The sequence below is a fragment of the Macaca mulatta genome, chromosome 1 (genome assembly GCF_049350105.2).
Source record: "Macaca mulatta isolate MMU2019108-1 chromosome 1, T2T-MMU8v2.0, whole genome shotgun sequence".
Classification (NCBI taxonomy): Eukaryota; Metazoa; Chordata; class Mammalia; order Primates; family Cercopithecidae; genus Macaca; species Macaca mulatta.
The window spans coordinates 155,089,577-155,111,914 of NC_133406.1; the positions used below are offsets into that span (position 1 = coordinate 155,089,577).

The 22,338-nt window shown below is 41.4% G+C and overlaps 1 protein-coding gene across 13 annotated transcripts in view; it reads left to right on the forward strand.

The window, feature by feature from the left end:
- The window catches only part of DDAH1 (dimethylarginine dimethylaminohydrolase 1), a 255,707-nt gene that overhangs the window by 97,477 nt on the left and 135,892 nt on the right, over positions 1 to 22,338 (forward strand). Inside the window, 1 exon segment of one of the 13 annotated variants that reach the window (NM_001266704.1) lies at positions 15,014 to 15,465. The exons of 11 other annotated variants lie outside the window; for them this stretch is intronic. In NM_001266704.1, coding sequence (NP_001253633.1) covers positions 15,163 to 15,465 — 303 coding nt within the window. In that variant the 5' untranslated portion in view covers positions 15,014 to 15,162. 13 annotated transcript variants of the gene reach the window in all.

The following is a 22,338-nucleotide window of genomic DNA, read 5'->3' on the forward strand; positions in this document are numbered from 1 at the left end:
CCTGTCCTTAGGTAATCTGCCAGCTTCAACCTCCCAAAGTGCTGGGATTATAGGTGTGAGCCACAGCACCTGCCTGTTCCTGATTTTTAAAAAGATGAATAGAGAAACCGTTTCTTAATCAGATCATTAGCCACAGTATCCAGCACACTTAGTCATTTAATATCAAAGTATTGAATTGAAAAGTTATTTTCATCTGAGATCCTATCCCAAATAGGTTTCGTTAGGTTTCATTAGAAGCTTAAGAGGAATCTTGACAAAACGAACTCCAGAGCACATACATTTTGGTGTGAAAGGGAGCAGTTTAAGCCTGTGCTGAGAGGTGACCCAGGGATAGGGAACTACTAACAGTGTGTGGGGTGGAGCAGGGGTACATAGAAGAATTTCTAAGGTGAATGTTGACTCCGTCACAGTTTTACCTACTGACAGAAGTGTTGAACCATCCACAGTGGGTTAGTTCTCCTGCTCTTCTGAAGAATGAGCTGTTTTGTCACTTGTTCTGTTTCTCTTTTAATTGCTCACAGTTTTTCCTATGAGAGCAGACATGTGCTCTTTGAATTTAATTGAATGTCTGCTTCAGAACAATGTGACAAGGAAATATTATCTTCTTAGATTTCAGTATGTGTAAGATGGGCATAGTCGTTTATAAAAATTCCCAAATCAGAATTTTGTGACCTCTTCCAGAACATGTGATTAGCCTGGCCCAGCATGACTCTCTCCCAAGCAGGGCCAAACAGATGCAAGCTGGAAGCACCATTTTCACCCTAAAGGGATCAAGACAAGGCCCAGCAAACTGAACTAGCAATATCTAATTGTCTGGGGTTCTCATGATGCTCACATGGGCCCCACCTCGAGAGTGCCTGTTACTGTAACATCTGGAGCTGTTATAACACTGCCCGTTTTGATATGTGGCCAAAACCACTCTACTTTCAGACTGTGTGAACACTGTTGTAATAGTCAATAAGCAATTAGTAGTGCAAACCCCGATTGTGGTAATATTAGTGCCTAATTTGTTTAATTTAATTAAGTATTTAATTTCCATCTGATGTCTTTATAAAAGAAAAACAGGAGGGAGGAAAAATAATCTCAGATTATTAAGTACTTTAAGCTTTCACCTACTACCTCTTGGGCTATAGCAAATCATTAATCTTTTAAAAGCAAAATACAAAATAAAGTAAAATAAAAATTAAATTTTAACTTTCAAAAGGCAATAAAAATATAATTTCTTTTAAAGTATGTATTAGTTTCACTATATTTCTAGAATATTATAAAGTAATATACAATTATATAGAATATAGCATTATACAGTAATGTAACATGCTATAGACTATCCCCCATAATATTAACAACCCATTCTTTATCAGTTGATATTCATTAGTCTTCCCTGACAATGCCAAACCTATTCCCTGATCTCCAACTTACCCATCAATGACCACTTCTGATGAGGATCTGAACACTAGTGCAATAAGACAGACAATATTATAAAATTCAAGAAACATTAAGTTACAATAGGAAGGATACAACTGAAAGAATGATGATGTGGTTTGGTTGTGTCCCCACCCAAATGTCTTCTTGAATTGTAGTTCCCATAATCCCCATATGTTGTGAGAAGGACCCGATGGGAAGTTATTGAATCATGGGGCTGGGTTTTTCCCATTCTGTTAGTGAATAAGTCTCATGAGATCTGATGGTTTCATAAATGGGAACTCCCCCCTGCACAAGCTCTCTTGCCTGCCATCATGTAAGATATGACTTTGGTCCTCCTTCGCCTTCTGCCATGATTGTGAGGCCTCCTCAGCCATGTGGAACTGTGAGTCTATTAAACTGCTTTCCTGTGTAAACTACCCCGTCTCATGTATATCTTCATTAGCAGCCTGAGAGCAGAATAATACAGATAATTCCTAAAATTAATTAAGATGTCAGAAAGCGTTCTTGGCAAAAACCAAGTTAGAGTGGAAACTTCTCTTTTCTTTTTAAAGATATATCTTATGATATGGTCTTTAGTGGAAACTCATGTTTTCTATAAAAGTGAATCTGATTTTTCTATATAATATTCTTGCCTATTTCTCTCCAAAATGGTTTATCTGTCAGCATTCTCACAGAAGAAAAATTTGCTTTCCCAGGCAATTTCCTTTCTCTTTTTTCCCTATATTTTTGAAAAATTCTTTCTTTAAAGGCTTTTCTAAAATTCTTTTTTAGAAAGAAAGTTGGAGAAACTGAGATTAGGAGATTTTTGAGTTGGCAGATAGCATAGATCATTAATTTTTTTCAATTATGGTTAATATATTAAAATAACAAAAACTGAACAGAGAATAGAAGCCCATATACTAGGGAATAAAAGTATAAAATATCATATACAGTAAATGATAGTCAATCTGTACAGCATTTTTTATTCATGCATACACTAATTTGATGGTTGAGATGTTTAAATAAATTCCCTGAAAAATTTAGCAAGTAGCTACATATGTGACCTGTATGAACACAAATTACCATTTTCTTCTAGGTTTCACATCAAAATTTCACATCATAATATACTATATATATTTCTATATATATATAGTAGAGATAGTATATACATATATGTATACATATACTATCTCTGCTATATATAGTATACAATACTATATATAGTGTAGCAGAGATAGTAGTGTGAGTCATATATCATCTCTAAAGAGTAGCATAATCTTGGCGTGAGTTAATCTTGATTTACATTTTAACTCCACTCTATGATAACCACCAGGATGTGTTATATTTTCGTAGATAATGTTTTCTTCGGCTGGTTTTCGATGCTGACTTCTCTGAATCTGGATGTTTCTCATGTGAGATGTCATGAGGTTGTAGGGGACACTCTTCTAGTTGTAAAGGCTATAGAAAAGACCTGAGGGCAGATGCATATCATTGACAGGCCCCCCATCATTGGGGAGGCACATATTTGTGGAGCCCTTACCTGTGTCAGGGATCTCAGCCAGGAGCTGACCCTCAGCTTTAAAACAAGGTTAACAATATCACTGACATTCCAGCTGTAGCACATAGATTTTTCTCTTCCTTCCTCCAACATACTAAATTCCCTCCCATCTTGCGCCTTTGCTCATATGCTCAGCTCAGTTTGGCAATTTCTCTCCACTCCTAATTAATACCTACTCATCTTTCAATTCTCAGCTCAGAAGTCACCTCTCCAGGAAAGCCTTCCTTTACTCCCCCAGACATATGGGATTTATGTTATTATGCATGCTCGTGGCACCCAGTCCTTTTCCTTTATAGCACTTAGTTTGTGAGTATTTAGTGATGGTTGGATTCATAGCTGTCTCTCTGCTAAACAGTATTTGCACCTACTACTAGTCAGTGACTAGTGCTAGTTGTGTAAATAAATCTGTGTTATGGACTCTGTTTTTAATTCAGAAAAAAAATTAGCAAAATTTCAAAAACTGAAAGAATTTTTTCTGAAAATATTATTGAAACACTATATTGAAAGAATAACAGAACTTGATACTAAGAGTGTGACTGGTTAATGATAGACACTCCTTCCATCAAGAGAAAGTGTCTGTTCCCCTCCCTTTGATGGGCAGACCTGTGACTGCTTTGACCAGTACAGGACAGCAGAAATCATGCCATGTTAGCTATGTGCATAGCCCCTAAAGAACATCGCAGCTTCCACTTCTCACGTGAAGGAAGCCAACCACCAAGAAATGAGACTATTCTGAGACCACCATTCTGTGAGAATCCTGAGCCACAGAAAAAAGCTCTGGAAGAAGGGACCTGTGTGGAGGGGGTGAGCTGGAGGTCAGGCTGAGCAACACTGAGGCACCAGAGATGTAAGTGAGAAAGTCAGCTGGAAAGTGGTTCCCAGCTTCAGCTGCCCCAATGGACTCCATGTGGATCAGAGACACAAGCCTTCCCCCCCCGCCCAATTCCTAATTCACAAATCATGGGCCAAACAAAATGACTGTTCTAAGCCACTAGGTTTCAGGGTGGTTTTTTGTGCATCAACAATAACTGAAACAAAGAGAAAGAAACGTAAATTCATGATAAGAAGGAGCTGAGGAAAGATAATTCAGAGGAGAAAGTAGGTGAAGGGCAAAATAAAGAAGCATGCAACAACTACCTTGAGGCTGGACATGGTGGCTCACGCCTGTAATCCCAGCACTTTGGGAGGTTGAGGCAGACAGATCGCTTGAGTTCAGGAGTTTGAGACCAGCCTGGGCAATATGGCGAAAACTTGTCTCTATAAAAACACAAAAACAAAACCAAAAATTACCTGGGTGTGGTGGCGTGCAACTCTAGTTCCAGTTACTCAGGAGGCTAAGGTGGGAGAATTGTTTGAGCCTGGTGGAGGTTGCAGTGAGCTGAGATTGTGCCACTGCACTCCATCCTGGGTTACAGAGCGAGACCATGTCTCAAAAAAACCAAAACCAAAACAAACAAACAAACAAAAAACCCAACCACCTCAGAGGTAAGAGTTCAGGTACTAGGGACAGTGAGGCTTTCTCCATAAACCCACTAGAAGTTTGGAACCTCTACCCCCACCCCACCCCACCTTTTGCATGATGCAGGTCCCGATATATGGAACCCCTCTATAATTTTATAATGGTGCTGGTAAGGAAAAGAAAGTGTGGGGAAATAATCTGACAGTGTTTACATGATCTATGTTTCTACGAGTTACACCTATTGTGTTGTCAAACATATCGAATTAAGTAACTTGAATTATTTAAAATGTAGGAAATTCTTACCAAAATTTAATATAAGAAGGTTCCCATTCAGCGGGGGAAGTTGGGCAACAATTTTATTGTAATGGGATTTGACCCTCGAATGGGTAAATGAAGCTTTCCCCAACCAAGAATGCAATAGGAAAGAGGAAAGGGAGTAACCTTTGTTGAAAGTCAACTATTGCTATGCTTTGCTTATTTTCTTCTTCTTCCCTCCTCCTCCCACTTCTCCTCCTCCATGATCACAGAAGTGGCTAACATTTGTTGAGCACTTGCTATATCTACATGCTGCAAAGCTTTACATGGATCGTCTCATTAATCTTCATTACATCATAATATAGGTGTAATCTTTGTTTTACAAATGAAAAAAACAGAAGCTCTGTATGTGAAGTTAATTGACCAGGATTGTACAGATAGTAAGTAGTGGAGCTAGCATTTGAACAAAGGGCTCCTTTGAACAAACAGCTCCCTCAGCAGAAGGGAGAGGAAGAACATATTTCATATGTTGTCTAAGTTAATTTAATTTAGTCCTCATAAGAACTATGTAAGATTGATATTACTATCCTCATTTTTCAAATGAGGGGTCTGAGGCTCAGAAAGGTCAAGCAAGTTGTACAAGATCACACAGCGGTGACCATGAACTCTCCACTCTCCCATAGCAATTTATAAGCATTGGGAGCAACAGAATCATAGATTCTTAAAGCTGGAAGGGGCCTAGTATAACCTTCTTATTTTACAGGAACCGAAACCCATTCATATGAAAGTGGGCTGATGAGAATGGGGAGAGAGGAATGCCATCTATTGCTTTAATTCAGTCATTCTCTACACACCTGAATTGAGGATCCAGTAATAAGATGTGCCTGTCTGCCAAGAGCTTGTTGGATTAGCAAGTTAAACAGTGCTTTGTCATAGGAGTCAAAACAGGGATACAGATGCATCTCATCCAACCTGGGGACCCAGGGAAGTCTTCTTGAATGGAGTGATGCCTTCAATGAGTCTAAAGAGGATTAGGAATTACCCAAGCAGAGATGGGGCCACACACATTCCAGGAAATAGGAAACCATGCACAGAAGCCCAAGTAAGAGAAAATAGGGATGAGATCACAATGAGGATGGCAAGTAGGCAGAGGCCACATCACGGGGGTGGGGTGTTGGGTGGGCTATGGTAAAACATGTGGACTTAATTCTGAGGATACTGGGACGCTACTGGAGGATTTAGACAAGAGAGTGGCAGTTAGATTTGCAGTTTAGAAAGATCGCTTTGGATAAGATGGCTATTGTAGTAATCCAGGAAACCAATAATTATTTTCTGGACTAAGTGGTAGCTGAGTGGATGAAGAGACATGGGTGGATTTGAATCATTTTAAGAAGATTGATTGGTCAAAACATGGTGATTGATTAAATGTGGAGGTAAAGGAGAATGTGAGGCAAAGGATAACACAGATTACTGGCGTAAGCAACTACCAGTATGAATGAAATAGGGATTGGAAGGAGCAATCCTGGGCAGGACATGATGAGCTGTGCTTTGGGATGTCGACTTTGGAGTGCCTGTGGAGCAGCCAAATAGGGATGCCTTTTAGGCAGTTCTGAAGCTGGGCAGGAAAAGACCAGAAATGAAGGTTTGAGCCATGTTGGCACTGGAGTGTATTTGAAGTCATGGGCCTAGATTCGCTCATCCAAAGCAGGGAGCATGTAAAGTTGGAAGAAAAGAGATGGAGGCTAGAGAACTCTGGGAAATACCATCATTTAAAGGAAAGAATGAGGAAAAGCAATGGAGTAGAAGCAGAGGGAGAGAGACAGACTGGCAGAAGAAAAGAAGCCATGAGAGGGAAGCATCACTGAAGCAAACGATTCTTTGGACATGTATATACCAATGCTATGTTAAAACCATTGTGCGTTAATATCACAAAAGCAAATACAGCGATTCCCTGGCATTGTGAAACTGGCATTTCTCTGTGCTTCATAAGAAAATGAAGCAACTTCATTTCACAAGGCAATGAAGGGGGTTGTCAGAGCCCTGTTTGTGTGTGTGTGTGTGTGTACACACACATATACATATATAACAATTTTAACTGTAGAAAAATGTTTTTCTTTTCTTCTACATTTAGATTTAGCAGAATTTGAAAGGTCTTTCCCCTCAAACTATTTCTTCCCCCATAAATATATATTGAATATCAAATGATCATAAACATACTTCTGGAAAAATAATGTTGCAAGAAGCTCTGAAAAACTGAAAAAATAGCTGATATAAAAGTTTGGGGAACTACCATTTGACCCAGCAATCCACTTCTACCCAAAGGAAAAGAAACTGTTCTACCAAAGAGACACTGCCACTCATATATTTATCACAGCACCACTCACAACAGCAAAGTAATGGAATCAACCTAGGTGCCCATCAGTGATGTATTGGATAAAGAAAATGTGGTACATATACACCATGGAATACTACACAGCCATAAAAATAATGAAATCATTTCCTTTGCAACAACATGGATGCAGCTGGAGGTCATTATCCTAAGTGAATTAATGCAGAAACAGAAAATCAAATACTGCAATACTGTTCTCACTTATAAGTGGGAGTTAAACAATGAATACCCATGGACATAAAGATGAAAACAACAGAAACTGCAAACTCCAAAAAGAGGCAGGAGGGGAGGCGGGAAGGGCTGAAAAACTTGCTATTGGGTACTGTCTTCACTATTTGGATGATGGGTTCAGTAGAAGCCCAAACCTCAGCATTATGCAACGTATCCATGTCACAAACTTGCACATGTACCCACTGAATCTAAAAAAAAAGCTTGGAGCAACACTCACCTCTGCTTATCATCATAATACATCACAAACTTGTTAAAATTCAACATATTTATATAGTACTTAGAACTTTTCAGGATATTTTGGTTATCTCATTAGCCCCTAATGTCATTGTAATGAGGTAGATGACTCTGGCATCCATGGGTTATTACACTGTGCTAGGAGAAAGTAATAAACAGCATAAGAGTGGTGTGGGGACCAAGGGCCCTTTGAAGTTTCATTGAAAAATCAACTCTCAAAAGGCAGATTAATAAGAGAAAAGGCATATAAATTTATTTAGGGTGTACACATGGGAGCCTTCAGAATGAAGACTCAAAGACACAGGAGAAATTGACCTATTTTATGCTTAGGTTTAACAAAGTATGGACAGCCATGTAGAAATATGAGTGGACCAAAAGGGTATGATCTAATGCCAACAAACTGAGCGAGGAAACCCAGCCAGGTCTGTCTGCCTGGATTCTCCTTCGCCTGTCTGAGCAGCATTCCTTCCTTCTGGGGGTGGGACAGGACCTTCTCTGGAATGGGGGTCTTATGATCTACAAACAAGGTATGTCAGATAATTTCTTTATGGCCACTTTTCACAGAAATAGGGCAGAAGGAAAACTGGAGTAATATTTTTAGGTTTTATGTCTGGCTTTGGGGAAAAAAGGCATTTTGGTTTCTATGACCCGCCTCGGGGAAGAGGGATTCTAGTTTCTGAGCCTAGCCTCAGTGGGGCATGGGACTGAGAGACAGAAGGGCAGGAGAAGGTCAGAGAACAAACCTACACCTCTGAGGCTGCTTCTGAGGCCTTCGTTTTGGGGTATTGTTTTCTGAGCCCCAACAGAGGAACACAGAAAGAGCTACAGAAATTCAGAAAAGGAATGTGTTGCTTGCACAGGAAGAGGTGGGGACCAGAGAAGGCTGAACTTTGAAGTGCAGAAAGCACTGAGAGCTTGCAGTGTCCCTATCACTGTTGTGGGCACTTTATGTTATCTCATTTGAAGGACTTGGGTATTTTAAGTGGTGAAAATAGGCATTTTATATAGAGGCAGATGGATACTCCATAATGAATACAATGCCTGGCACAAGGGCACAATAACTGTTAATATTAGTGGCTATCACAATTGAGTACTTACTGTGTCCTAGAAGCAATGCTCAGATTCCTTGTATATGCAGTCACATTTCAGCCTCAAAACTCTGAGAAAAAGGTATTATAACTCCCACTTTACACACCAATTCAAGACAATGTATGTGCACACGTATACACATATATGTACATAACAAGTGAGTTATAAGTGAGGGCCCTGGTAAAAAAACAAATGGCATACTTAAACAATTCTGAAGACCATGTTTAATAAAAGGAATGTTTTTAGAGGTGTGGGCAGGTAAAGAGAACCAACGAGGAACACTGAGGCACCCAGGGACTAGCAAACACGAGAAGCCAATACCACCCCTAGATGGAATAATGGAAGGCAACAGCATTACCAGAACCCAGCTGAGAGCTGGAACCATGGAAGAGGGGCCACCAGCAGAAGCTATGATTGTAGAAGGATGGAGCTGTTGCTACAACCATGAAAAAGCAGGAAGGGAGCCAGAGAAATAAATAACCCAATCTCTCTCCCCTCTTGTCCTCCAGTCTCCTGTAAGTATATCCCATTCACCAAAACCAACAAAAATGGGATGTCAGGTGATGAAGTCCATGAAGATCAGTCCTCTATAGCTTCAAGCAAGAAAGAAAATGGTGAAACACGGGTCTTGGGTACACTAAGGTGATACAGCCAGAATGTAGGAGGGCCAGGAATCAAATTCAGGCTTGTCTGACTCAAAACCCATGCCTTATCCATTGCTTTTATGTATTCCTCTACCATACATACTGTAGATGCTTAGTAAATGTTTCTTTAATGAACGAAACCCCAGATGAAAGTAGGAGAAACTGAGATTAGGAGGCTATGTGTCTTGATTTTAGGAACCAGAGTCCTGGTTACCGTGGAACCCTCTCGGGGTCTGTAACTCACTGTCTGCCCATTCAACCAAACACCACTCACTCCTTGGATATAAAAGGTAATCTGCAGCAATGGGCTTCTTTCACAGTAAATATTTATGTAATAATTATGTTAAAACACTCAGGACTTAGTGTCAAATTGTAGATTTATGGTACTTACTTGGTCCAATATTTCTAGCACTTAGGATGGACAAGGACACCCTTGAGCCCTCCTTCTCTTTGAGAATTCCCACCTTGATATGGTTTGGCTGTGTCCCCACCCAAATCTCATCTTGAATCGTAGCTCCCATAATTCTCACATGTTGTGGGAGGGACCCAGTGGGAGATAATTGAATCATGTGGGGCAGTTTCCCTCATGTTGTTCTCGTGGTACTGAATAAGTCTTACAAGGTGTGGGGGTTTTCTAAGAGGAAACCCCTTTCACTTGATTCTCATTTTCTCTCTTGCCTTGTGGCCATGTAAGATGTGCCTTTTGCCTTCCACCATGATTGTAAGGCCTCCCCAGTCACATGGAACTGTGAGTCCATTAAATCTCTTTTTCTTTATAAATTACCCAGTCTTGGGTATGTCTCTATCAGCAGCGTGAAAACAGACTAATACACACCCCCACCTCAAAGCACCTGTCTCCTATGAAAGTAAATTTTGTATCTGCTAAAATGGAGTAAGAAAAGAGTAAGACAGGAATGCCTGTTTTAATCTTCAGATACTTGTTATCTAAAATTGACTTCAAATAAGGCAAGATACCAGCAATATTATCAATGGAAAAGAAAACTTGCCCCTGTGTTAATCAACATCCAACCAGAACAGAAATAGCTTTAGGTATGTCAAACAGAGGGAATTTAAAGGAAATTGCTTATAAAGCTCTTGAAATGTCCAGAAGCGCAAAAGGAACAATTTGACCATAAGCCATACATTATAATTCATAATTACATCCCCAGTGCCTAGCACAATACCTGGCAAGGGTTCAATAAATATTTATTGAATCTATGATTACACTTGTGGGTGAGATTTGGTCTGTCAACCTAGGAAGGCCACTAGTTCTACTGGAAAGCATACCTTCAAGCAGCTATATGACTCTGATAATTCAGTGAATGTGCATGTGTGGTTTGGCCTTTGGTAGGAAATCACGTGCAAAGCCTTCTGTTCAAAACCTCTCAATGGATAATATTTACTGACCATCTATTAGGCTCTAGTTACTATTCTATGCACTTTGTAAGCATTTTGCAATATTAACATTTATAATAACTCTATGATAATGTGTTCATTACTCCTCATTTATAGATGACGATGAAACTGAGGAAAAGAGTAACATGCCTAAGATCATAAAACAAGGAAATAGTAGAGCCAAGCTTTCACTACAGTCTGGCTCTAGAAGCTATGCTCTTAATTTCCACAACATATGCCTCTCCACAGCTCATTTGATGAAGGCTTAGCCCACTTTCCCACTTTTGTTTTCCATTTTCCCCACAGTTCTCTGGGGACAGACACCAGTCAGCTGTTTCCCCAGCCTTGTGTTTTCTTTTCTTTCTAATAAAGAAAAATACAGCAGACTGTATTTTCCAGTCCTCCCTCAAGGTTATTGTAGCAGGGTGGCAGAATTTTAGACAGAAGAATGGGAGCAGAGGTGATATGCATTCCTTCTAGGCCTGACCCATTAAGCCTTTCACATGTGGTGGCTGTATATTCTTTCTTGTTCTTCCAGTTTGAGAAAGGTGAGTGATATGGGGTGGCTGTGTCCCCACCTAACTCTCATCTTGAACTGTAGCTCCCATAATTCCCATGTATTGTAGGAGGGACCAGGTGGGAGGTAATTGAATCATCGTAGTGAATCTTTCCTGTACTGTTCTCGTGGTAGTGAATAAGTCTCATGAGATCTGATGGTTTAATAAAGGAGAGTTCCCCTACACAAGCTGTCTTGCCTGCCGCCATGTACGACATCTCTTTGCTCTTCCTTCGTCTTCTGCCATAATTGTGAGGCCTCCCCAGCTATGTGGAATTCTAAATCTATTAAACCTCTTTCCTTTATAAATTACCCAGGCTTGGGTATGTCTGTATTCACAGCAGGAGACCTGACTAATACAGTGAGCATGGAAAACTTGGATGCCACATGTAGAAGAGTTGGAGCCACAAAATAGAAGAAAGCTGGATCCCTGAATATTGCTTGGAAAAAAGAGTTGAGAACCAATCAGGAACATCTGTGTTAGACTTTAAGTGAATAAGAGATAAGCTTCTATCAACTTTGTGCCATTATATGTGTTGGAGTTGTTTTGTTACAGCTCCTATAGATATGTAAATTGATCTACCTAGTGTCCTTTGAAAATGCCTTTCCCTTAGAATTCTCATTCTCTCCTTCAGTTACTCACATCCAAAAATTATTCAAGGCTTAAACCAGGTCCAATCACCTTCAAGCAGCTTTCTTCCACTCCCACCCACCATAGAGATCTCTCTTTCTCTCACCTTCCTGTAGCACTTTGTTATGTATACCTCTCATGTGCACTTACCCCAGCTCCAATTCTGGATGTCTTGTTTTCCTAGTGAGATTGTGAGCTCTTCAAGGTCGGGATCATGTCTTTGTGCTTCCTTCTTTTGTGACTCTGAAGTGCATAACATGGTGATGTGCCTTGGGAATTTTCAATAAATATTCATGGGAAAAGTGAACATATCAATGTATTAAGCTCAATAAAGTCCATTTTCCTAAAAACAGTCCTTCATTGCTGAAGTGTAAAAGCATGTAAACTATAATCTACTGGATTTGGTAATTTTATTATTCTTTTTTACTAATATATACATTCTAACACTTTTTGACAACTGCTTAGAGAAGACAGAAGGCACGCTTATCAAATTTCAGATGGCACAAATTAGAAGTAATAAGTAATGCACGAGATAACAGAATCAAAACTAGACAAGTTAGAAAGAAGTAAATAACATTTAACAGGGATAACTACAAAATTAGATTTTAAAAGAACACCTACCCAATTTCAGTACTGAAAGACATGGCTAACATCAAGTTTTAATTGGCTGCTAGATTGACATGAGCCCAGAGTGGTACACAGAGCCCTGTTCATAGTTAGACTCAGGGCACTGAGTGGTAAGTGAAGTTTTCAGGTCCAACAAGGCACAGGCATGAATGAAGATTGCTAGATGGTGGCCAGTTAGAGACATACGGAGCCTCAATGTCTGGTAAAGTCTGCAGTAAAGGGCAGAATGAAGTCCTATACTTTATTTAACCTGGGAGCTAAATAAATAAACAATATATAATAAGAGTAAATAAGCTGGGTGCAGTGGCTCACGCCTGTAATCCCAGCACTTTGGGAGGCCGAGGTGGGCGGATCACCTGAGTTCAGGAGTTTGAGACTAACCTGACCAACATGGAGAAACTCTGTCTCTACTAAAAATACAAAATTAGGCAGGTGTAGTTGCACGTGCCTGTAATCCCAGCTACTCGAGAGGCTGAGGCAGGAGGATCGCTTGAACCCAGGAGGCAGAGGTTGCAGTGAGCTGAGATCGCGCCATTGCACTCCAGCCTGGGAAACAAAAGCGAAACTCCATCTCAAAAAAAAAAAAAAAAAAAAGAATAAATAGTAAACTAATTTAAAAATAAATAAATTTTATATTTAACCTGGGTAAACTTAAGATCAACTTTCACCTGTAACTTTGATGGGAATCCTCCATCTGAGGACACCATTAAGTGATTTCTGACGCTAAACTGGGTCTATTGTGGCTGCCTGGATCCCCCAAGAATTTTGCTTTAGAAGTACTACCTAGGCCGGGCGCGGTGGCTCAAGCCTGTAATCCCAGCACTTTGGGAGGCCGAGACGGGCGGATCACGAGGCCAGGAGATCGAGAGACGATCCCGGCTAACACGGTGAAACCCTGTCTCTACTAAAAAATACAAAAAAAAACTAGCCGGGTGAGGTGGCGGGCGCCTGTAGTCCCAGCTACTCGGGAGGCTGAGGCAAGAGAACGGCGTAAACCCGGGAGGCGGAGCTTGCAGTGAGCTGAGATCCGGCCACTGCACTCCAGCCTGGGTGACAGAGCAAGACTCCGTCTCAAAAAAAAAAAAAAAAAAGAAGTACTACCTAGTAGATCTTAAAGGTTTGTTATTTTACTTTTGGTCCCACTTCCCAACATCAGTGTCAGAGCTGTCCTTAAGACTCAAATTTCGGCAGGGCGTGGTAGCTCATGCCTGTAATCCCAGCACTTTGGGAGGCCAAGGCGGGTGGATCACCTGAGGTCAGGAGTTCGAGACCAGCCTCGCCAATATGGTGAAACGCTGTCTCTGCTAAAAATACAAATTAGCCGGGAGTAGTGGCGCGCACCTGTAGTCCCAGCTACTCAGGAGGCTGAGGCACGAGAATTGCTTGAACTGGGGAAGCGGAGGTTGAAGTGAGCCGAGATGACACCACTGCACTCCAGCCTGGGCAACAAGAGTGAAATTCCGTCAAAACAAAACAACAACAAAAAACAAACAGACAAAAAAACTAAAATGTGAAGCTGAGAATTTTGAAGCTCATTTATAAATTCACACCACCCTTGTGGGAGGGGAGAGAAGGCAGATCACATCTCCGGGCTCAACTGGGGCAACCATTCTAGGATGCTCAGACAGACCTGCTCCTAGAAATCCAGTTTCCTAAAAGCTGGGATCAGAGTTCTGGCAAGAAGGCTGGAGCCTGGGCCTTGGCCCTAGACCACCAAAAGTGAATACAGGCTTAGGCAGTGTTCATAGAGGCCCAGCATCTGGAACAAGGGTGCTGCTGTAGTCTGTGCTGGTCAGACCACACAGGAAGAATTGTTTCTTTTCCGGATGCTATGATTTTAAAAGGATACAAGCAAATTGGTGTGTATCAAAAGGAAGCTGACCAGAATGTTGAAAGGACTTGGAAACCAAATCACTAGTTACTTTTCAGTGGTTTGGGCTCCAGGACTGGAGGGGGTTAGGGTTGGGGGTAGAGGATGGTGTTAGGCAGCATAGATAATTAGAACTGTTTTCAGATATGCAAATGCTGTTTTGTGAAAACACACACACACGCAAACACACAAAAAACAACAAAAAAACTTGTACTTTAGGTAAGGCCAGAAAACAGAACTGGGACCCGTGCGATTTAAGCTTAAAATGAAGAATCTGTAAGCCATTATAGCTCTTCAAAAGTGGACTAGACTTTGTAAGTAAGCAAGGTTTAAACTGTTCACGCAAAAACCAAGAAGCCCTCCAGCCGCTCTGTCCAGACCGAGGCTGGCTCTCCAATTCCGCGCTGGGGACGATGGGAGGTGTGCACCTGCGACAGAACACAGGTACCGCCAGGTCTGGGTAGGGGTGGCTTTTCGCCGAGGTCCCCCGCCTGAACATACTTCTTGCCCTTGCTGCTTCCCCGGCCGCCTCTCCTGGCCCCACTCCTCGCGCGGCGCTCGCCGCCACAACTCCTGCCTAGGCTGGCGCGAGACCCGCCAGCGCCGGAGTGGGCGCGCGGGCTGCGCGCGGGCCGGCGCCCGGAGCTCTGGGCATGCTCAGTCGCGCGGGCAGGGCTCCGGGCGCGAGCTGGGCTCCTTCTGCACCACATTCAGCGGCTGCCAAGAGGAGCCGCCGGGCGCTCGCAGGCTTGTAGCGCACTGCCCGCGGCAGGACCCGGCCGCCTCCGCCGCCACCGCCGCCCCTAAGCCTCCGGAAGCCATGGCCGGGCTCGGCCACCCCGCAGCCTTCGGCCGAGCCACCCACGCCGTGGTGCGGGCGCTGCCGGAGTCGCTCGGCCAGCACGCGCTGAGAAGCGCCAAGGGCGAGGAGGTGGACGTCGCCCGCGCGGAACGGCAGCACCAGCTCTACGTGGGCGTGCTGGGCAGCAAGCTGGGGCTGCAGGTGGTGGAGCTGCCGGCCGACGAGAGCCTTCCGGACTGCGTGTTCGTGGAGGACGTGGCCGTGGTGTGCGAGGAGACTGCCCTCATCACCCGACCTGGGGCGCCGAGCCGGAGGAAGGAGGTAACTGCCCGCTCGGCGACTCGAGGGGCGCGGCAGGGGCGCGCGCTGGGCCCTCCCCTCCCGTCGGCAGCCGCGTTGCCTGGGGAGTAGCGCCATTGGCACCTGGGCTGGTTCACAACTTCCCGTCGTGGGGCGAGTGTGTGTGTGTGTGTGTGTCAGAGTCAGAGAGAAGTTCATTGTTCACACCTCCAGGCTGCCGGCAGCCTTCTGGAGGATCCGATTCAGTGTGGTTGTACGGTCTCGGGCAGGTGGGTGGGCGGGGGAGTCCGTCTCACCGGCATTTTTATTTCTGAAAATTAAACGGCAGCGACGACAGTGCAACTTTGAGTGTTTCATAGGGAGCAGGGGCCACGAGGGGTGCCGCTCCGGGAGGGCAGGTGGAGGCTGGGCGTCCCTCCAGGGGGCAGCGCCAGTCGTGACACCGAAGCCCCCAAGTCCTGCCTGGAGCTTGGAGCAGGACAAGCTGTATTAATTAACGGGGTGTCGGTGCCCACAGACCTGGGGCTTCTCAAGTTCATTTTCAGTGGTGGCGAGTGAGTCCCAAAGAACGGGACTAGTAAGTGAATGAATGGAAGGAAAGTGTGTTTGTGAGCTGTGCTAAATGTGTGCATGAATGGACTAGGTTTGAAAAGCTCTACTCTGTGCGGTGTTGGGTGTGTGTTTAATTAAGACATGGTTGTTTCACAAATTCCGTAATTTTTATTGTCTATATTTTTAAACTCACAGCAATTAAGAGAGCTTTCCTGTTCTCAAGGGTTGTAACTACTTTGAAATACTGCAGCTTGTGAAATGGCTGATTGCTTTAAGTGCAATGTAGGTTAGTGGGGAGAGACAAATAGAGTGCGATTGGATTTTAAAATGCCATCTGGTCTGGGATTCTTCTCATTGCCAGTTAAGAGCCCAGGCTCAAGACTCCGTTGCTGTTGGCATCCAGTGGCATTGCAAGAAGCTAGTGGTTTCTTTCATTTCTGGAGATTTAAGAATTTTTTTTCTATTTTGTCTGTATTCACTTCACGTTGGAAATGCTTCATAGAGCTTATGATAAAATATGCTTATTCCTCACCTGCTTCACTACTTGGTTGATGGAATCCTACATGGCCTGAGAAAATAGACATATTCTACTAATTTCTTAGTAAGATAATCAGCTTTTATTCCACCCTCCATTAGCAGAAAACCAAAAGAGTAACATATCTCTCTTAGCCCTTTGATCTGTTTGCCACACCTCTCCATCTTTGAGTCTGTGAGATGTGCCACTCTTTTAAACTGATAAGGAATGTGATCCCATTTGAATACTTTCTAATGTGTTCTAGGCCAAATGGCAGAGCTATGGTTTGAACTTAAAAGAAGAAAATCGATTTGAAAACCCTTTCAAGATGGCACTCTTTTGATGAGAGTAGTCCAATTTCTCCTCAAGAGACTGTCACCATATTTATTCATCCATTTCATTTTATTCCTATAATAAAAGCTTCCAAGCTTTGGCCTCCCTGATACCTAAGTGAGCAGTGATCTTTTTCCCCTGCCCAGATTTTGAAGCATACATTTTAAATTGGTTTAATTCTGATATCAGCCTGGTGGCCCACTGCCAGAAGTCACATGGTGTAGTGGATAAAAACAGACTGAATCTCAGCTCCACCACTTTCCAATTCTGTGACCTTTAGGGAGTGTTTCTTGCCTCAGTTTTCTCATCTATATGGTGGACATAATAATACCTATTTCACAAAGTTGTTGTAATAAATTTATTAATCTACCTGAAATTCATAGGACAGGACATTTGATGAATGTTGACTATTATTATTCACTTAGCAATGGGTCATGGAAGATTTACTCCTTTAATAACAAGTCAGCTATACACTGATGTAGTTAGTGACATTTTTCTACTATGTGATACTGCCTCTGGGTTTGGGTCTCCTGCTGGTGCCTGCCTTTGCATTGCACATGATCTGGGTCACCAGGATAACAGGCCTCCCAGGCAGGGAGAGGAATATGGGCAGTCAGTGTTGGATAGGATGCTTCTGGACAGCAGGGTCATGTAGGGCAATGCTTGTAGCAATCTCTCACAGCACCAGCTCCCTGCCTTGGTAGGTGTTAATGCTTGTTGAGTGAGTGGATGGATGAATGAATGAATGAATGAAATACTAATACAAGAAGATAGTTACTTGAAGACCCTCTTTGGATTGCTATATATTTTTTTCATGTGATGTCTGCGTTCCCAACTGTGAAAATCCACGGTAGCCAGGGAATTATTTTAACATTTTCATCACTGATCTCTGCCTCTAGTCTTGTCATTTTCCATTCCATTCCCACACTGTAGCCAAACTGGTCTCTTAAAAACTCAGATCTCATCCTGTCCCTTCTCTGACTAAAATTCTCAAGGGGCCCCCACTGAGCTTAGATAAACCCATTGAGCTGGACTGTGCTTGCCTTTCCAGCTTCAGCTTCACCTCTGATCCCACCCCAAGCACCCCCTGACCCATGGATCAAGCAAGGTTCTTTCAGTGCAGCTCACCAGACTATTGCTTTTATTTTGTACATTTTCCCTTTGTCTGGGTTCCTCTCTTCCCTTTTAGCTGCCTTAAGTTCTCAGCTTACTGTTATCACTAATATTAGTAGCTAATATTTATTGGGTACTTGCCACACACCATATCAGATTTATGATGTGCATTTCATTAATACTCACATCAACTCTTTGAACTCAGTAGTATCATAATTCCTATTTTAAAGTTGGTGAAACTGAGGCCTAGAGAGATTGAATAAATTAGCCAGGGTTATAGAGTGTAACCTGTAAAACCAGGATTTGAACTCGAGTTTAGAGAACTCCAAAACTCTAGTCCCACTTAGACATCACTTTTCCAAGCATGGAATTGGTTCTCCTTTTATGAGCTCCTAAAACTCTATAAACTTGCTTTTATATTTATCATACCACATGATAATTGCCTGTTTACCATTCTGTATCTCCCACTATTACGTAACCTGTCAGGGCTAGAATCATGTCTGCATTGGTCAACATTTTGTCACCAAGGCCTTGCACACAATAGGCATGTAGCAAATATTTTGTTGAACAAATGTTCTCATTATTTTAGATTAACCTTAATTCTCCCTCCTTATGATGTATTTGGTGTTTCACAAGCATTTGCAATCAGTAAGGTCTCAAAAGTTCTATTATGAATGTAGGTGGTTTATAGCTATTTCTTCTACCCCCATCCCTGTCCCTGTCCCTCTTTCTGTTGTTATTGTTGTTTTGTTTGTTTTTATAAAAATCTTGAGAAGTTCCTTCTTAATCAAAATATCATGTTTCATTTAATGGCTTTTCTTCCTTGGAATTCAAGAAAGTATTCCTGTGAAGGTCCAGTGTTTGCCTCAGTGAGGCCTCAAAGATTAACAAAACACGGCCCCTGTGTGCAGGAAGCCCAAGTTTTAGTGAAGGAAACTGTATATACAGAAAGTCTGTAAATAATGTTAATTGTCTAATAATTTTGTATCTTTAGATTTTGAGTGTTTTTTATGTTTAATATTTTAAAGAAAAATCAGTCTTTAGAGGCCTATCAAATTTTACATGACTCCAACTTGCTTTTTAGGGAAGAAATGCAACTTCTCTATTTGTTTGTTTTTAGAGACAGGGTCTCACTCTGTCACCTAGGCTGAAGTGCAGTGGCATGATCATAGCTCACTGCAGCCTTGAACTTCTGGGCTCAAGCAATCCTCCTGCTTCAGCCTCCCAAAGGCCTGGGATTACAGGCATGAGCCACTGTGCCCGGCCAAAAGTCAATGTTTAAATGTCATGTAATGTAAACAAATAATCTAAAAGATGATGTAGGAGAAATAACAGGGTGTGAGGATTGAATTTTTTTAATTAAAACTTTTGTGTAGATAATTCATGCCTTCAGTGCCAAAATCAAATGGTACAAAAGGATATGCAGTGAAAGTGGGTGTTGCCCTTCTATTCCCACTCTTGCACCTGCCTAACCAGTTCTCCTCCTTAGAGGCAACTACTAATGCCATTTTCTTGAGTTTCTGTCCAAAGGTTCTTAGTACCTAATGAATGATTAACTGACAAAACTTACTTAAGCAAAATTGCAAAATATATCCTGTGCCTTTTTGCCCCTTTACTTTTTTTGTAAATTTATTTGTCATTTACTCTGTTGAGAGGATTGCTCCTTTTTAATGGCTATTTTATTCTTTCCCAGGTACCAAGTGTTAGTATGTGGGATAATTTTGTCTTGGAGAAAACCACACAAATGCATTCTTACAAAGTGATGATAGCTTTAATTATTGTTTCCTTGAGCTTTTGCATTTTTAGGGGCCTCTTCAGGAAGAAGTCAATGCTTAGCAACAGGTAATAAATCCCAAAAGTGGAATTAGGCATCAAATGGGGCAATGGGGACATAAATGGAAGGGATGGGGAATGTAATTTGGATAGATGTTCCCCTTTTATTAGGGTACTTATTAGGACCTATATATTTTGGTTCTGGGTTTATTCTCTGGTTAGGAAAAAGCGTAAATATGTTCATCCTGGAGGCAAGTGAACATCACGGTAATGTCTAATAGCTATAGCTAACAAATGCTAAGTTTTTGAATGTGTGTAAATCCTAAAAGGTGGCATTATTAACCCTATTCAAAAGATAAGGAAACTGAGGCTCAGGTAACTGAGGTTAAGTAACTTGTCCAAAGTCATACACAATAATAAGTTGCAGAAATGAGGTTTTTATGAAAATCTAAAGGTCATTTTTTGCATGAAGTTCTTGTTGCCAATTGTAGTTAATTCCAACATAGCATTAAATCTATATAGAATAACTACCTAAATCCCATTTTACACATTAATGATATGCAATCTAACTCGAACACTAAGTGAATCATTTTACTTCCCTTCTCTCATAAATAAGAATACGTTGTTTTCACTTCAGTTTAAAAATAACAGTTCAGTCATTTATATAACCCCCTAAATTGCCTAGGCACCATTTGTGCATAATTGTGTCTTTATTTACCAGCAGAGTGGATGATTTTTTTAAAAAATACATACATTTCCTCAAATTTCTGTTTAGCTTCAAGTGAGAAAACTGCCCCAAACCATAATTAGAAATTATTCTGACACCAAGATGGAAAGTGAATGTGCAGGGGCTCTCCACATTGCAGCAGATTAGCAGTTCTTGATAAATCATCACCTTCAACTAGTTAGAACAACGGCTCCTTTTCAGGATTTTTAAAAATTTTTTGACTCTTCTACATAGCCTTGGCAGTAACGTTTGGAAATTGATGTGTCCCAGAGACTGGGATGCATCCAATACTGTAGTCTCTTCCTGTACAGTTGATCTTGAAAGCCTTGAAAATAAGGAACAAAATGAGTAGGAAGTGACTTCTATTAGATACTACTAGCTGAAAATGAGCTTTCTGCAGAGATTGTTAGACTCATTAGAGAACCATTATAAAACTAAGAAGGCAGGGCTAGATCCCTTGTAATTCAGATATGCTGGAACATTGCCTTTGCATGTATTTGAATTCTTATGAAGCTCAGATTTCTTCAAAATTAGTTTTTAGTATAATAATGGTAGGTATCCATCCATTAATATAAACTACAAAACAGAAAAATCTACTTAAGACTTTTGAACAAACAGATTTACCTTCTACTGCCTTTGTGTCATAAGTAAATTATCCATGTCATCTTATGATTCTCAATATAAATTTGGAGGTGTATGTTTTAAAAATGAGTACTGGTTATTAATTTTATGGGCTTTTGCTATTAAAATCTGTAACCATTTCAGAAAGCCTCATTTTTTTGACTAGAGATCTGGATATGTGTAGTGTTCCTTCCTTCTTATCAAGGGAGTATCATAATTAAAGATAAAACCTTAATAAAAAAGAAAAAAGTTTCATTTATATCTTATGCAGAACACAGTGCAGTATTTATTTCAGGTTATCCATAAATATTTACTTACCATAACTGAATTCTCTGAAGTTCCATCAAAATATTCACCTGACCTTTGAAGTTAGCTTCCATCACTTCCCCTAAACTGATACTAGATATTAAATCTGTCAGACTTCTCAGGCTCATTTCATAAGCAGGTGCTTTTCATCTGAATAGACAAGCAGGCATAATCTCAAGCAACAAATCCAATTTAAAAATGTGTGTGTGGCGCCTGTAGTACTAGCTACTGGGGAGGCTGAGGCAGGAGAATCACTTGAACCCAGGAGGCAGAGGTTGCACTGAGACGAGATAGCGCCACTGCACTCCAGTCTGGCGACAGAGTGAGACTCTGTCTAAAAAAAACCAAACCAAACAAAACAAAACCAAAAAAAAAAGTGTGTATGTAATGCCATCCTAGTTCACTTTGTCATTGTCAAGTAATTTAATAATGTACATCATCTTCCTGAAGCTGATGCTGCTGAAGGAGCAGTAGCATCCCATAGAAAGCAATGAATCACCAGACTTTGGACTTTTGTTTCTAAATGTTTAGATCATCCAAGCAACTATGACAAGAGGAATCAGCATGACAAAGTACAAAGGAAAGCACAAACTAATACAAGGTTGGTTTAATTTTGTCCAACAAATCAGTGTGGACAAGAACCTGACTTAGTTAGGTTAGCAAATTAAAAGAACTATATCATTTAAGCTGCTTTTGCAGCTGGATGGGCTTATGGGGTAAGTTATCATCCCAGTGAAGATATATACATCAGCATTTTCCTCTATTTGAATATGTGTAAGTAAACCTTTGCCTTTATTAAAAGACGTGTTGGGCTGGGCGTGGTGGCTCATGCCCATAATCCCAGCACTTTAGGAGGCCAAGGCGGGCGGATCATGAAGTCAGGAGTTCGAAACCAGCCTGGCTAATGTGGTGAAACCCCGTCTGTAATAAAAATACAAAAATTAGCCAGGCATGG